The sequence below is a fragment of the Peromyscus leucopus genome, chromosome 7, assembly GCF_004664715.2.
Source record: "Peromyscus leucopus breed LL Stock chromosome 7, UCI_PerLeu_2.1, whole genome shotgun sequence".
Taxonomy (NCBI): Eukaryota; Metazoa; Chordata; class Mammalia; order Rodentia; family Cricetidae; genus Peromyscus; species Peromyscus leucopus.
Window position 1 is genome coordinate 17,772,200 of NC_051069.1, and position 14,570 is coordinate 17,786,769.

Sequence of the window (14,570 nt, forward strand, 5' to 3'; positions counted from 1 at the left end):
TATAATTTAAATAATTATATGAAGGAAACACCTATACTTCATTTAAACAGATTTATAGATTAATATTTTAAAACATGATTTTCAGAATGTAGCCTTTCTTAGTGTATGTGAGGCTCAGGGATCTATGCAGAAGGAGGCAGGGGGATTGTAAGAACCAGAGGTGATGGATGATTCCAAGGAGACAGCATTTCCCAGACACAGCAGGACTGAGACACACCCGAGTTCCAGGAGATTGTGGCAGCATGCGCAAATGGCTTTGTCACAGTTCCCAGGTGGCTTAGATCGTCAGATCGTCAGTTGCATCATTTCAGGTTGGCACCATAGGTGTGAGCTCTGCTACAACTACTGTTTCCTGCAGTTTCATAAGTTCAAGTCATTATGTATAAATTTTACATAGTTTATAAGGAAATTATTTTTAAACCCTGTGGTGCACCTGACTATTAGTTTCACATCAAAATGCCATTTCTCCACAAGCTTACATAACGCTTGCGAGTTAGTAAGACATGCAGAGATTAGTAAAGACTCCAAAGACTGTGGCTTATTTCATAACTTGGAAACTTGGAGCATGCTTTAGGGCTGCTACCTAGGGCAGCTCCTTCCTCTGAGTGAAACCCTGCCCGTTCGTAGTTTGGAAACATGTGGGAGTGGTTCCCTCGGCTGCTTGCTCCTGACCTCTGTGCACACCTTGCTCTGCCTTGACCTCGCCCACACTGAAGTGACATAAATCAGATTTTTGACATGTTGTAAACTGCAAGTCACCGCTGCCGAAGTCCTCACTATTCAAAAACTTGTGAAACACTGCATGTCTAGCAAAATCTACTTTTTGTATGGGAATATAAATTTTTGTTGAGGTAAGCCCTGTTCGTGTGGAAGGGGGAAAAAGTTAGAATTAACCAGTGATATACTTTTACTGTGTTTATGTGTTGGTTCTTGATTGTTTCTCTCTCCTCTCTCTCTCTCCCTCCCTGCCTCCCTCCCTCTCCCCTTCTCTGTGCCCTCTCTCTGATTGTCTGTGAAAGATTGGTGCTAAAAGAAGACTTTAATGCTGCACCTGTTCTTATATGAAGTAGTAGATTAAACTTTCCGCTTCAGTCTTGGTACTGCGTCAGGAGCTTGCAATCACCACATAAGTATGGGTGCTCCTCAGCTCTTGTTGAGTGCCTTCATTTCTGTTACAGAAACAAACTTCACACACCAGCACATCTCCTTATTTACCTTGCCTGGCCAAATGTCAGACCCTGTTTTAAAGACAGGCATTTGTCAGCTGATTCACAGGCAGAATGTGTGACCTCTGCTGAGTGTGGACGTGCTCTTATAAAAGTTTTCAAGTTGTAGCAGAAGTGCAAGAATTTTAAATGCTCTTTGAGATTTTTCTATAGGCTGACCGTTTTCAGCAAGTTGGAAAACTGTGAGGTTATGGGTTCTTCCGAGAAGCTGCCATGGAAAAGCACAAATGTGTCTTGAGATGGCTCAGTTGAACATGCTGCTGCACATCTTCATGCACGTTCAACGACACTGAAGCCTTATCCAAAGCTAGCCTTTTTAACATTGATCTTTGTTTCCTCTGTTCACATTTCAGCGTTAGATGTTTATCTAAGATGCTCAAATTCTGTCGTACACGTTTTCTTTTCAACATTTTAAAGTTTTGGTGATTGAACATTTGACATTTTATAGTGCCCTCAAAACAGGATAATTTCTCCTAAAATATAAATTTTAAATTATTTTAGGTGCTGTCTTTCAACCTTAATCCTTTCACCAAGAATGAAACTATTTAAAAATTAAGATGCCAACAGGTAATTTCTTGTAAGTTCATACTTTTTGTCTATATGTGAGTTTTATTTAGCAATAAAATGGCAAATGTTTATTAACATAAAGCTATATTGTCCCCCATGAAAAGCCTTCCATAAACATAAATAGTTTCAAAACTATATAACATAAAGCTATTTTACTTTTATGTTTTATTGTTTGCCCTTGTTGTTACTGTTGTTTTTTCAAAGTGAAAGATTCTAGCTTTCTATCTGGTATCAACTTCTCTAATACTAAATGAATGAAATCAGAATAAAAATAGTTCAGAGGTAGTAATTCAGGTCAGGTGGGTTTCCTTTACTGATAAAACACCAGGTGTTACTGAGAGGTATCTTGTAAAGCAGTTAAAATCAAAGACATTGATTCCAATTGTGACAGTCACATTCCATCCTTAATTTTAAAATGTGTTGCTTTTCTTGATTCTGATGGAATAATAATTGACTTTTTATTTGTTAGCCAAGCCAATCCTAAAATATTATATGTTAGGAGTTCAATTGTTAAGAAACATGGCATTGTGTAAGAAATAAAAGGGGAGTTTAAAAAAACTAGTTTGGGCCAGAATACTTTCTTTTTAAACACTTAGTCTTTGTAGGTCTGTTTTTACTTTATTTGCATTTTTATACTTTTTAAAATATGCTTTCATAGTTGCCATGTGAAGCTGAAAAGGTTTTTTTCCCCTCATTTCTAAAGTAAAAGGAAAATTTAAGCTTTTCAAATTCAGACTGTAGATTTCGAGCTCTTTACAATTATGTCTTAACAGGTATCAGTATTTCAGAGGTCAATATACTAACATATTTTTTAATTCCAAATTGAATGCCAAATGGAAGTAATGCCATTTTCTTCTTTAATTAGACAATTCTAGGCCATGTTTTGGACAGAAACAGTCAGGAACTAGCAACATGCAATTTAAAGCAGTATGAGGGTCTCTTTAAGGAGAAGTTACCAATTTTCCCATCTAAATAGCAGTTGATGACAACTGATTACAGAAAGGTCAAAGGTGAAAGAGAAAGTGAAGCTGGAGAAAAGGAGGGAAAGAGAAGAGCAAGAGAGAAAACGTGGTTCTTTTCCTTGATGTTCTAGACATGGAGGTTGTTGCTAAGCAGCAGGCTATGTTTTCAGTCTTCCTCAAGACCCCAGTCCTCACAGCTTCAAGCTATAACTGAAAACCCCTTGCAAATCAAACCTTGTTCGGTCATATTTCCTTTGGGTTTTGACATTGATATGGAAAGGTTGTTTAGAAATCGTAATCTATTTCAATTATCTCAATCTCTTCCCACTACAGTTTCAGAATTTTTAAAATATATTCGAGACATAAAAAGTAGTGTAAGACTCTCAGTACAGCTTTGTTCAGGAAGTGTCCACGCCACACAGACTCTCCAGACTGCACGAGGGCCAGGCCCACTCTGTAGCGAGTCCCTCGCCACGCTGTTGTAATCTAACTGAAGACCTCTTACTCTCTTATAGAGCTTCTGAATGTAGTGTGGCCAACAGCCATACCCTTAGCACAGAACGATTTTTCTTTCAAAGGGATAGACACCCTTGCCTCTGAAATAGGAGTAAGATTGTTCCACTTCGAGAACAATATCATTCTCTTATAAATGCTGATCGTTCTTAGATGAGACATTTCAGTATCTGGTGGCATCAGAAGAGGTTAACCAGCTTTCTCTATTTCATATGCATGTGTATTGTAGATCACGAGGAGCCCTGTGGCCCCAGCCTCAGGTCATTTTGCCTGAATGGGGGGATTTGTTATGTGATACCTACTATTCCCAGCCCATTCTGTAGGTGAGTGAAATGGACTGGGGGAGAGGGGACTGCAGTTCTCGTCGCTTGATGACTTGAGAAGAGATTTTAAAAGGTATAAAGTAAGCCGGGCGGTGGTGGCGCATGCCTTTAATCCCAGCACTCGGGAGGCAGAGGCAGGCGGATCTCTGTGAGTTCGAGGCCAGCCTGGACTACCAAGTGAGTCCCAGGAAAGGCGCAAAGCTACACAGAGAAACCCTGTCTTGAAAAACCAAAAAAAAAAAAAAAAAAAGGTATAAAGTATAAGATGAAGGGGAGTGGGAATGCTCTGTTCTCTTTGTGTAGGACATTTAGATTCTGGAAGAAAACAAAACCAAGTCTCAGTGTGGTGCTCATTTTCAAAACTGGCGTGGTTGTTATTGGCCTAGACAGATTATAAAGAGCATGCTGGAGAGAGCCTTTATGATTGTAGCCGTCTAGGGAAAGTGGTCTGTTCAACATTGCTAGCAAAACATCATGAGAAATCACTAGTATGAAGAGCCCAAACAAGACGTTTTACTTTAATTTTAGAATATATAAATACAAGATAACTAACTGGTCTTTAACTACTGTTTTAAGAGATTTAAAAGACATTGTAGTTCATCCTCCAAATTCTAATTGTTCAGTTCTGAGTTTAAATTTTTCCACTGTTACTTTTTTCTTTGTTAGAATCCCTTAATGTACCTTAATGACATTGTGGTCAGAACATTTGGACTGTTGAGCTGTCTACACTGAATAGTTAAAAGAAGCACTAAAGCCAGGCATGGTGGCCACACCTTTAATCCCAGCACGAGGAGGTTGAGGCAGGCAGATCTCTGGGAGTTCCAAACCATCCTGGGCTTCTATAGTGAAAGCCTGTCTCAAAACAACAAAAGACAGTATTAAGAACACCAGGATTTGGAGATTGATTAAAATCGGAGGGAAGCTTGGTTGCCTGCAGCTTTTTTACTTAGATAAATGTGTTTTTAGTACATTTCCAAAAAGTTACCCTCAATAAATGAGAACAGGCAGTTTTTCTGGTAAAATACTACATTTAAGAATGTAGCTGGTTTCTTCCTGATTTGCAATTTTGAACAGCAATTAATAGTAGTCGATGCCATGCTCTGAGTTTGGGACAGGTAGAGAATGAAGGCTTTGAAGACTGGCCAGCATGTTGTATAGCTATAAGAGGTTAGTGGGGTTAGTCCTGTCTGGCAGGGAATGAACCATGTAACCAAGGTTGTTCAACATCCTGGAGGAAGAGAGATCAGGCGGGATGAGATGGGAGGGCTAGGAAGACTGAGAGTCAAGGAATAGGGTGTCTAATGTAGTTCTCATTTACAGATTGCAATACCAATATCTGAGGGTGATACATTCATTTTCCATCTCTTTGATACTATTTTCTGTATTCTGATCATCTTAACATCAAGACACACAGACTGACTTCTGACTGGTATTTCTAGTTCAGCCAGTTGTCAATTCAGATATCTTCTTTGCTTCCTTAATCTCCTTAATCTTGCCTCCTTAATCTCTCCAGTCTGTTTTTACTATTGGCCTGCTAGCTCAGACCTTCCTGACCCCAGGCTTCCAACAGAAACAGTCCCAAAACTTAACTCCTGGAGCCCCGTTCACATCACTGTCCAGATAAATCAAGAAAACTTGAGCCACAGACCCTGCGCCCACACGACAGCTACCTGTGAAGTCAAACCTTAGTGTTTTGTTTAGCTTTCAGAGCCTTTTACAATTTGGTACCAAACCTCCCTTTGTGGCCTCCGCTTCATGCGTGGTCAGTGCTTGGTCTAGAAGCACTGTTTGTGTTAGATATACCTTGATTATGTTGCTTACCTTGAATTTTCAACGATTCTGCCTCTTGTTGCTATGTAGCCACATTTAAAACCTACTCACATTTCAAGGCTACTTTCTCCCTAATCCTTCATCCAGTCACGAATCAGAGCTGACTTCTCCCTGTGGACTTCTACAGAAATGTGTGAAAGTGATTACTTTATATTTTGGGTCGTCTCTCTATTCAGCACTCTTATTGGAATATAAAGAGCTCCATTCTATCTCACCGCCTGTAGACGTGGCTTGTATTGACTGAATGATCCAGTATCCATGGTGAAGTTTTAGAAATAATTTTATGTCTGAATCAGTGATCAGTATTCTATAGTAAAGTAGGTAAGTGAATTAGGAAAGAAAAAAAGATAGAAAAGAAAGGAAAGAAGAAAAAGAAAAGAAATACCACAATGGCAGGTGATGTCTGAATATGCTTTACAGATCCGATACAATCTCTCCATGCATACAGTAAGTGGCATTTTCTCCTCTTGTCTGTACTTTTTTTCTTCGCTGAGTTTTCTCAAAATATACTCTGGTTTTCTTTATATGGTTTATCTAGTTAGTCTTTTAAATAATTTTAAGCTAACATTTTAATTGAGTGACTGATACTAATTCTTCAGTGTTTCTTGGGCATGGTGCTCACACGTCTGTTCTCATAACCCAGGGTGTTGGAGACCGTAGGAGTGAGGCAAGTTCATGGCCAGCCTGGGAGACAATGTGAGACTCTGTCTTAAAAGAAAAAAAATCTTTGGTGTTTGTTAAGATTGGCTTTGAAGCCTGGCTCATGGACAGAATTGGAAGTAGTCAACCTGTGTTAGAGGAGGGTATGGATTCTAAGTGATGGGTGCAGGGTTGTATATGCCCATTAGTCCAAGCTTTTTGTTTCCCTGGTATCCTTCCCGTGTTCTTACCTGTTTGGTTTGTCAATAACTTAAGAGCTATGCCAAAAGTTCCTTCTGTGATTCTGAGTCTTCAATGTGGTTTCTGCTAATTTTTGCTTAAAATATTTTGAAGTAATATTATTAAGTCCATGTAAATATATAATGGATTTTTTTCTGGTAAAAATATCCCTCTTACCATTGTGTGATAGTGGCCTTTGTCCCCAACAATGCTTCTATCGTCACACACCTATTTCATTGACGTTAGAGTGGCTAAGCCAGTTGTCCCTTGAGTATTTGACTAGTAGAATTTTCACCTAATTCTATTAGGTGCATTTGTAAATATACAAAGTAAGCTTTAAAAGTATCCTGGATGTTTTTATGTCTAAAATGTTTTTCTTTTAATAAGAGTTAATCAAATTTTGCTTTTCTGGTTTTATCACTGAATTTTTAAATCAGTTTTTAACCATCTTCCCTTAGGGTTTCTACTGCTCTTTAAAGATGCCTTCTGATCTTTTTAGTGTGCTTTGTTTCATTTTGTTTTGTAGCAAGATCTCACACTGGCCCTGGCTGGCCTGGAACTCTTACATAACCCAGGATGGAACTCTTACGTAACCCAGGCTGGCAGGGACTCCAGGGATGTGGTGATGCCATGCCCAGCTTCGTACTTGCCTTTAGTTCTAGGACCTGGAACTAAGTGTATTAATTAGGAAGTACAACACGTGTGCTGAGCCTACCTCCACGCTGCTTCCCCTGCCTGAGATGCTGTTCTCCTCTGTCCGTGAGGTCAATGGCTTTGCCTGCTCTCTCTGAAGCCTTCTACAGCCTGTCTAAGCAGGTGGAGAGGCTCCTGCCTTTGCTCCATCCTACCAGCCTCACTAGCGTGAGGGCTGACATCTGATAAGTTTTAACTCTTTATTAAGTCACCATTTAGTCTTTTTCCTTTGATTGTCATATCTAAGGATTCATTGACAGACCCCGAAGCTGTCACCTTGCTTCCTTCTGAGATGTTTACATCTTATGTTTGGGTCTTTGATCTATTTTACATTAATTTTTGTGTTTGGTATGAGTTAAGTTTTTTGGTTTTGTTGTTTGTTTTGTTTTTATGTACCTGGGCGGTTTGTCTAGCTTCATGCGGTGAAAGGCTGTCATTCCTTCCTTGCGTGGTCTTGGTGACTTGATCATGTGTGAGGGTTTGTTTCTGGGCTCTGTAGTTCTGCTCCGTTGGGTCCATAGTCTGCATTTACATTGTTATCACAATTGAACTTTTTGTTTGTTTGTTTGTTTTTGTTTGCTTGTTTTTTGGTTTTTGGTTTTTTGAGACAGGGTTTCTCTGTGTAGCTTTGCGCCTTTCCTGGAACTCACTTGGTAGCCCAGGCTGGCCTTGAACTCACAGAGATCCGCCTGGCTCTGCCTCCTGAGTGCTGGGATTAAAGGCGTGCACCACCACTGCCCGACACAATTGAACTTTTTAACTCGTCTTGATTTATACAGGAGGAGGTGTGCATGCTATGACATGTATGGAGGTCAGAGGGCAACTTGCCAAGACTTGGCTCTCTTCACCCTGTGGGATCCAGGAATCAAACTCAGGCTACCTTGCCTGGTGGAAAGCATCCTTACCCACCGAGCCATCCTGCCAGCCCCTGTCACTGTATTTTCATATTGTACTTTTATAGTTAGAGCTCTCCAGTTTTCTTTTTCAAGAACATTTTGGTTGCTCAATGTATCTTAAAAGTCCCTAAGGATCTTAAGATGGCCTAGCTGTTGTTCTGTATAGACTACTCAGTTTTGATCAGGTCACCTGAGCACTGAGATAACCATTTTATTTATGTATTTAGTTTAGACAGGGGCTCACTATGTAAACCAGGCTGACCTTGAATTCACAGAGATCCACCTGCTTCTGCCTCCCAAGTGCTGGGATTGAAGGCGTGCGCCCCCATGCCTCGTCATTTCTTTATTCTATGTCAGACATTACATGTGGAACTATCGAGGTCATTTAAGGCCTTTGGTGTTACATTCCTTCAGAGAAGATCTACACGTGCTTCTGGCAGGGAGTTGGAAACAACAGCAACAATAGGTTGACTACTTGGTGACTGGGATTCTTTGCAGCAAGGCTACAGCTCTATGTGGGCTACTTCATCTGGTTTACCGTTGTGCCAAAGATACACATTAGAACCATCTTTTCAACTTCCATAAAAAGAACAAAGGCCTATAAGACTTTAAATGAGATTGAATCTCTAGATCATATGTGAGGAAAATTGACATCTTAATAAAGTTGAAGACTTCTGGTCCCTGAACATGTTATAGATCCTAACTAAGTTTTCTTCAGTAATGCCTGTTTCGTAGTCTTATTAGGATATAGGTGCATATACTCCTGTTTTTAAAATAGGCATTTTAGTAGTTTTTGGCTGGTATTTTAAATGGCATTTAAATTTTCATTTTTTAAGTGTTTGTTATTTTGTCTTTTCAAGACAGGGTTTTTTTTTTCTTCATAGCCCTGGCTGTTGTAGAACTCGTTTTGTAGACCAGGCTGGCCTTGAACTCAGATCTGCCTACCTCTGCCTCCCGAGTGCTGGGATTAAAAGTGTGTGCCACCACCATGTGGCCTATTTTGTTACGTTACGTTTTCAGGTTAAAAAAAAAAAAAAAAAGAATCACTGATTTGAAGGCGCGCTTTCCTAAGTTAGCATCTGTGATTTTTCCTAACAGCTCTGTGTATGTGCACACCCCACAAGTGGAAAGCGGGGCCGCATTTTCATTCAGTCCTAGCTCCCACTTCCCTTTGATTTTTAATTTTACTCAGATTTTCTAACATGTAATCTTGATTTACACTTTATTAGCATATATACCTAGGTGTCTAGGTGTATTTTTTTCAAGTTTTTATTGTACCAAAATATACATAATATAAAATTTATTATTTTAACCATTTAAATGTACACATCAATGTATTAAATATACGCAATTGTAGCATGAATCTTAAAAGGTCTTATTAAGAATGAACCTGAGCCAGGTATTGGGGTGAACACTGAAAGATCAGAGAGACAGAACAAACCACAGCTAACCTCACCTTGCCAATTCCTCAGCTGATCCTGTTCCTCAGACTGGAAGTCTCTGAGTCCTTATCCAAATGAATCTCAGCTGAACTGCTGCTGCTCAAAAGCCTAAAAGCTTAACGAGCTCTGGTTCCTGGTCCTCACACCTTATATACCTTTCTGCTTTCTGCCATCACTTCCTGGGATTAAAGGCGTGAGTCACCATGCCTGACTGTTTCCAGTGTGGCTTTAAACTCAGAGATCTGGATGGATCTCTGCCTCCCAAGTGATAGGATTAAAGGTGTGTGTGCCACCATTTTCTGGCCTCTATTTCTAGTGGCTGTTCTGTTCTCTGATTCCAGATGTTTATTAGGGTGCACAATATTTTGGGGAACACAATATCACCACACTCAATACTGTGCAATCACCATCACTACCCATCTCTATGCTCACCTTATGACACTTGAGCTTGGTGCCTATTAAACAGCAGCTTACATCCACCTATCATGGAAAATATATTTATGGAAGTGAGCTGGCTGGCTGGTGATTTTAATGTGTTACCAACTTGCTCTCCATGGGGCTTTTGATATGGTAGATAGTTGAACTCCCATTAATAAGGTCTTTTGTAACCACCTTACACCTGTCAGAATGGCTACAATCAAAAACACCAATGACAGTCAATGTTGGAGAGGATGTGGAGCAAAGGGAACACTCCTCCACTGTTGGTGGGAATGTAAACTTGTACAACCACTGTGGAAATCAGTATGGCGGTTTCTCAGAAAATTAGGACTCGAACTACCTCAAGACCCAGCCATCCCACTCTTGGGCATATACCTAAGGAATGCTGATTCATACCATAAAGATACATGCTCAGCTATGTTCATAGAAGCACTATTTGTAATAGCCAGAACCTGGAAACAACCTAGATGCCCATCAACGGAAGAATGGATGAAAAAAAATGTGGTACATATACACAATGAAGTACTACTCAGCAGAGAAAAACAATGAAAGCATGAAATTTGCAGGCAAATGGATGGAACTAGAAAAAATCATCCTGAGTGAGGTAACCCAAACCCAGAAAGACAAACGTGGTATGTACTCACTCTTAAGTGGATTCTAGATATAAAATAAAGAACAATCAGACTACAACCCACAGAACCATGGAGGCTATAGATAGAGCATGGAGGTCCCTAGGACGACTGTGGCTTATAATAAATTTCGGTTTTACTCAATTCCTGAGCAAGCCTCAAGGAAACATCTCACTATTAAGATAAGAATACATACTGTGTCAAGCTGATAATAGAAAAATAAATATATTAATTTTAAACAATAAAAAGTAAAAATAAAAGAAAAATTTGAAATATTAAACAAACAAACATTTTACTAAAGTAAAAAAAGGGAGAACTAGGGACTCATCATTCCTCTCCACATTATATTCTTTCCCTTGTTTTATATATTTTAATTTTTTTATCAGTGGATTCTGCTGGAGTATCTGATACAGATAAGTACTGGAGGGCCCCTGTTGCAAATCACCCTATGGAGCAATGGAAAGACCTTTCTACTAGCACGTGGAGGAGACCCGATCTAGGGTTGGTGTGGCCCTGGGGTTCTATTTATGTCTTTCCTCAGGACAATGAAGTTCCTCTTTGGATTCCTGAGCACTGAACGTGCCCTGTGGCTGCTGCTGAAGCCCAACATGACAGAGACCTAATGGGTCTTCATGAAAAAAAATCTACCCTTCTGATGCCAATGGAGATTGAGAACCCAATATCGCTAGCTTTGGCAAGCATTAATGTAAGCCTAGGAGCTGTAGCCATGAGATTGGATTCTCCAGAAGAGCTGCCAGCTAAAGTCATGCTGGGATCAAGAAAAATGGGCCTTGGCGGTTCATGTTACTGGAGTTGTATCCATACCAGTGGATGCCCACACACTCGAGAAGAGAATTTGACATTGCTGCTGCCACTATTGCTGTTATAGCAATGGCAGCCACCACTGCTACTGTTTCTGGGATTACCATTTCATAATTGCTTACTACAGCTAGCACAGTGGAGACCCTGGCAACAAAAGTTGCTACCACAGTTAGTTAATCTTCCATTCTATTGGGCATGATAAATTTAATTCAGTAGTTATATACATCTCGATTGGCTTTGAAAATTATAAATTTATAAACTCAAGTTCCAGTTGCTTTTGGGATACTATCTTAGAAGGACTCCAATGTACAGTATGGCTCGTTAAGGAAGAGAATGGCTCAGGTGCCTTTAGCCTACTGGCTATGGGTGAGATAGGACCTCTATGGGTCTTTTCTGTGTTGAACACACAGATTGCAAGCCCAGTGCCACTTTGAGATCTTTGGCAGCAGTTAACTCTGCAGCTCACACACGATTGAGCCTGTATGATAATGAGTATTCAGAGACGGGTAATGCCTGGGGGGCACTCACTAACCTAAGACAGAGCACTTGTGTGGCCTGGGCAGGCGTCTCTATGATGGGTAAGGTGACCTGCTGACGTCCCATGCAACCCAAGTCAGAAGCTCATTTTTTAATAAAAGGGGGACCTGTAGGTCCCTGGCCCCCGTTTTGGGTAACTGTTGCCTTGCTTTTGGACCTTGACCTTGATATCCTCCCTATGCTAATTCCCTGCCAGATTCCACCCTCCTGAATGCTAAAGGGAAGTTCCTTGTCTGTGTATCCTGAATAATGAGCATTAAGACCTTAGATGCAAGATTGTAAAACATCAGTAGTGAACTTCTGCCCTCCGGGGTTCTCCCATTGTGCTGTAAGCCTGTATTTAAGACCTCCTCCCTCCTTTAATAAATGACATTCGGCATTAAAAAAAAAAAAAAGTCTGATTATAAATTAAAAAATAAAATAAAACATAGGTACAAAAAAATAAGGTCTTTGGGTACCAGTTTTTCCATGTATGCCTTTGAAAGAGAGAGGACAAACTTCTGGAACTCTGCCAGAGTGATAAGTAAAACATAACACCTCAGGATCATTTCAAATTATATTCTCCTAATTCTAAGTTGAGTGGACTATGTCACTTAGTTAAAATATTTTATACTGTATTTGTTTAATAACTAAAGTTTTTATTCCTTTCCCTTTAGAATTTCCATTATAAGTTTGGATTTTTTTTTACTATGATATCAGTTGTAGAAAATCATAGTTTATTCTTTCTTTTTAACCTAACCTATATATTTTTCCATATGGTTGTTTTGTTTTATTGAAGTCAAATTCTGTTATTTCTTGAAGTTCTTAGAGTTTCAGTCATACTAAGAACCGTCCTTCTTGGTCTAAAGTTATAAGAAATTTGCCCATGTTTGCACTAGGCAACTTTCTCCTCTTTAAATATTTGGGTTTTGTGTATTATGTGGATACAGATCTAAATTTCTGCTCTTTAAAATGTTTGCTTATGGCCGGGCGTTGGTGGCGCACGCCTTTAATCCCAGCACTCAGGAGGCAGAGCCAGGCGGATCTCTGTGAGTTCGAGGCCAGCCTGGGCTACCAAGTGAGCTCCAGGAAAGGCGCAAAGCTACACAGAGAAACCCTGTCTCGAAAAAACAAAAAACAAAAAACAAAAAACAAAAAAAAAAAAAATGTTTGCTTAGTGTGTTTGTGCTGCTCACAAGATATCTGAGATCGGATAAACAGTAGAAATGGATTCCTCTCAGTTCTAGAGGTTAGTAGGTCCAAGATCAAAGAACTGGCCCTTGGTGGCCTCGCTAGGGCCTATGCTAGCTTGCTCCCGGGTGTAAAGCGCAGATGCATCTTGTAGTAGCACACAGCGGGGAGTAAGTTGGGACACGAATTCTGGAGGAAACAGATGGAAAGCACCAGCAATCCTGTCCCAGCATTACTGCTCTGGCTGTCACAGTGCCTGTCAGCATGCGGGCCTCACGAGGACAGGGGCCGGCAGCTCCGCTCCACCTCTGTGCCGGGAACAGTCTCCCCTAGCTGCTGAAGTTTTACAGTGAGGTAATATGCAATGGGTCTAGTCTTTGTTCCCCGCCCTTAGATGTCCTTACTTTTTTATTTCCCCATATGAACTTTAGAATTCATTTATTCATTCAGGAGAAAAAGAACATGTTTCTTGGGTTTCATTTTAATTGCATTAAGTTTACTTAAGGGACATTTTGCTTATAATGCTGGAGCTTCTTGTCCAAGATTGAGAAATGTATTTTCGTTTGTTCAGACTCTCTGTCTGTCTCTACTCTGTCTCTGTCTGTCTGTCTGTCTGTCTCTCTCTCTGTTTCTCTCTGTTTCTCTCTCTCTCTCTCTCTCTCTCTCTCTCTCTCTCTCTCTCTCTCTCTCTCTCTGTTTCTGTCTCTCTCTCTCTGTCTCTCTCATGTACTTCAGGAATGTCCTCAGCATGATGTAAGTTTTGAACATTCCTGAAGAGAGTTTATTCCATACAGTATGTTTTATTATTAAAATCAGTTTTCTCTACGAATTTAAAAAGTCAATTATTTCTATGCTCAGGACCCCCTGGGTCTTGCTCACTCGGGAAAAAGGCAATGAATGGCCTCTAAGGCCCTCAGGACACAGCCTCCTGCCCTGTTCTGGCCTCTGCTCTTGCTCCTGACTGCTTACCCAGCTCTGGAGCAGCAGCAGCCACCCTGCTGTTCCCTGCACAGGAGGGCTCTGAGTTCAGGCACTGCCCATCCCTTCCTTCTGTGCTGAGTGCTTTCTCTAGGCTTCCCTCAAGGACAACCCCCTTACTTCCTTCATATTTTTAATCACCCTCTCTGTGGAAGCCGATACCCACTTTTCTATTCTCACGCTTTCTCCACACCTCTCACCATCTACTGATACACTATGTAAGGTTGATTTATTCTTCACTTTCTGGCTCCCTCAGGTAGGATATCAGTTCCATAGAAGAATATGTCTTTATCCATTTTTTTTTAATCCATAAAGAACAGGTGTAGAATAGTTATTGAGTAAGATTGCCTTTGGAATGAGCACCCTATTACTTTGTTGCAGTCTATTGTTTGTAAAGTTTCTGGCAGTTGTTGAGTTCCCATCATAAAGAGTCAAAATTAGGGTTTGGGGATTTAGCTCAGTGGTAGAGTGCTTGCCTAGCAAGCACAAGGCCCTGGGTTCGGTCCTCAGCTCCGACAACAACCACCACCAAAAAAAAAAAAAAAAAAAAAAAAAAGAGTCAAAATTAATAGTGTGCTCTGAAACTCACCCAAGCATTCTATCCTTTGTGAGGGGTATATGGGATATATACATGAAGGATCTCTCAAGGTAGAACTTACCATTTT

The 14,570-nt window shown here is 40.3% G+C and overlaps 1 protein-coding gene across 1 annotated transcript in view; it reads left to right on the forward strand.

The window, feature by feature from the left end:
• The first annotated feature begins 660 nt into the window (after positions 1-660).
• Positions 661-14,570, forward strand: part of Nrg4 (neuregulin 4) — a 75,754-nt gene continuing 61,844 nt past the window's right edge. Inside the window, exons 1-3 of the mRNA XM_028865132.2 lie at positions 661-851; positions 1,728-1,793; positions 3,498-3,591. Coding sequence (XP_028720965.1) covers positions 1,784-1,793; positions 3,498-3,591 — 104 coding nt within the window. The 5' untranslated portion in view covers positions 661-851; positions 1,728-1,783. The remainder of the gene's footprint in view (positions 852-1,727; positions 1,794-3,497; positions 3,592-14,570) is intronic.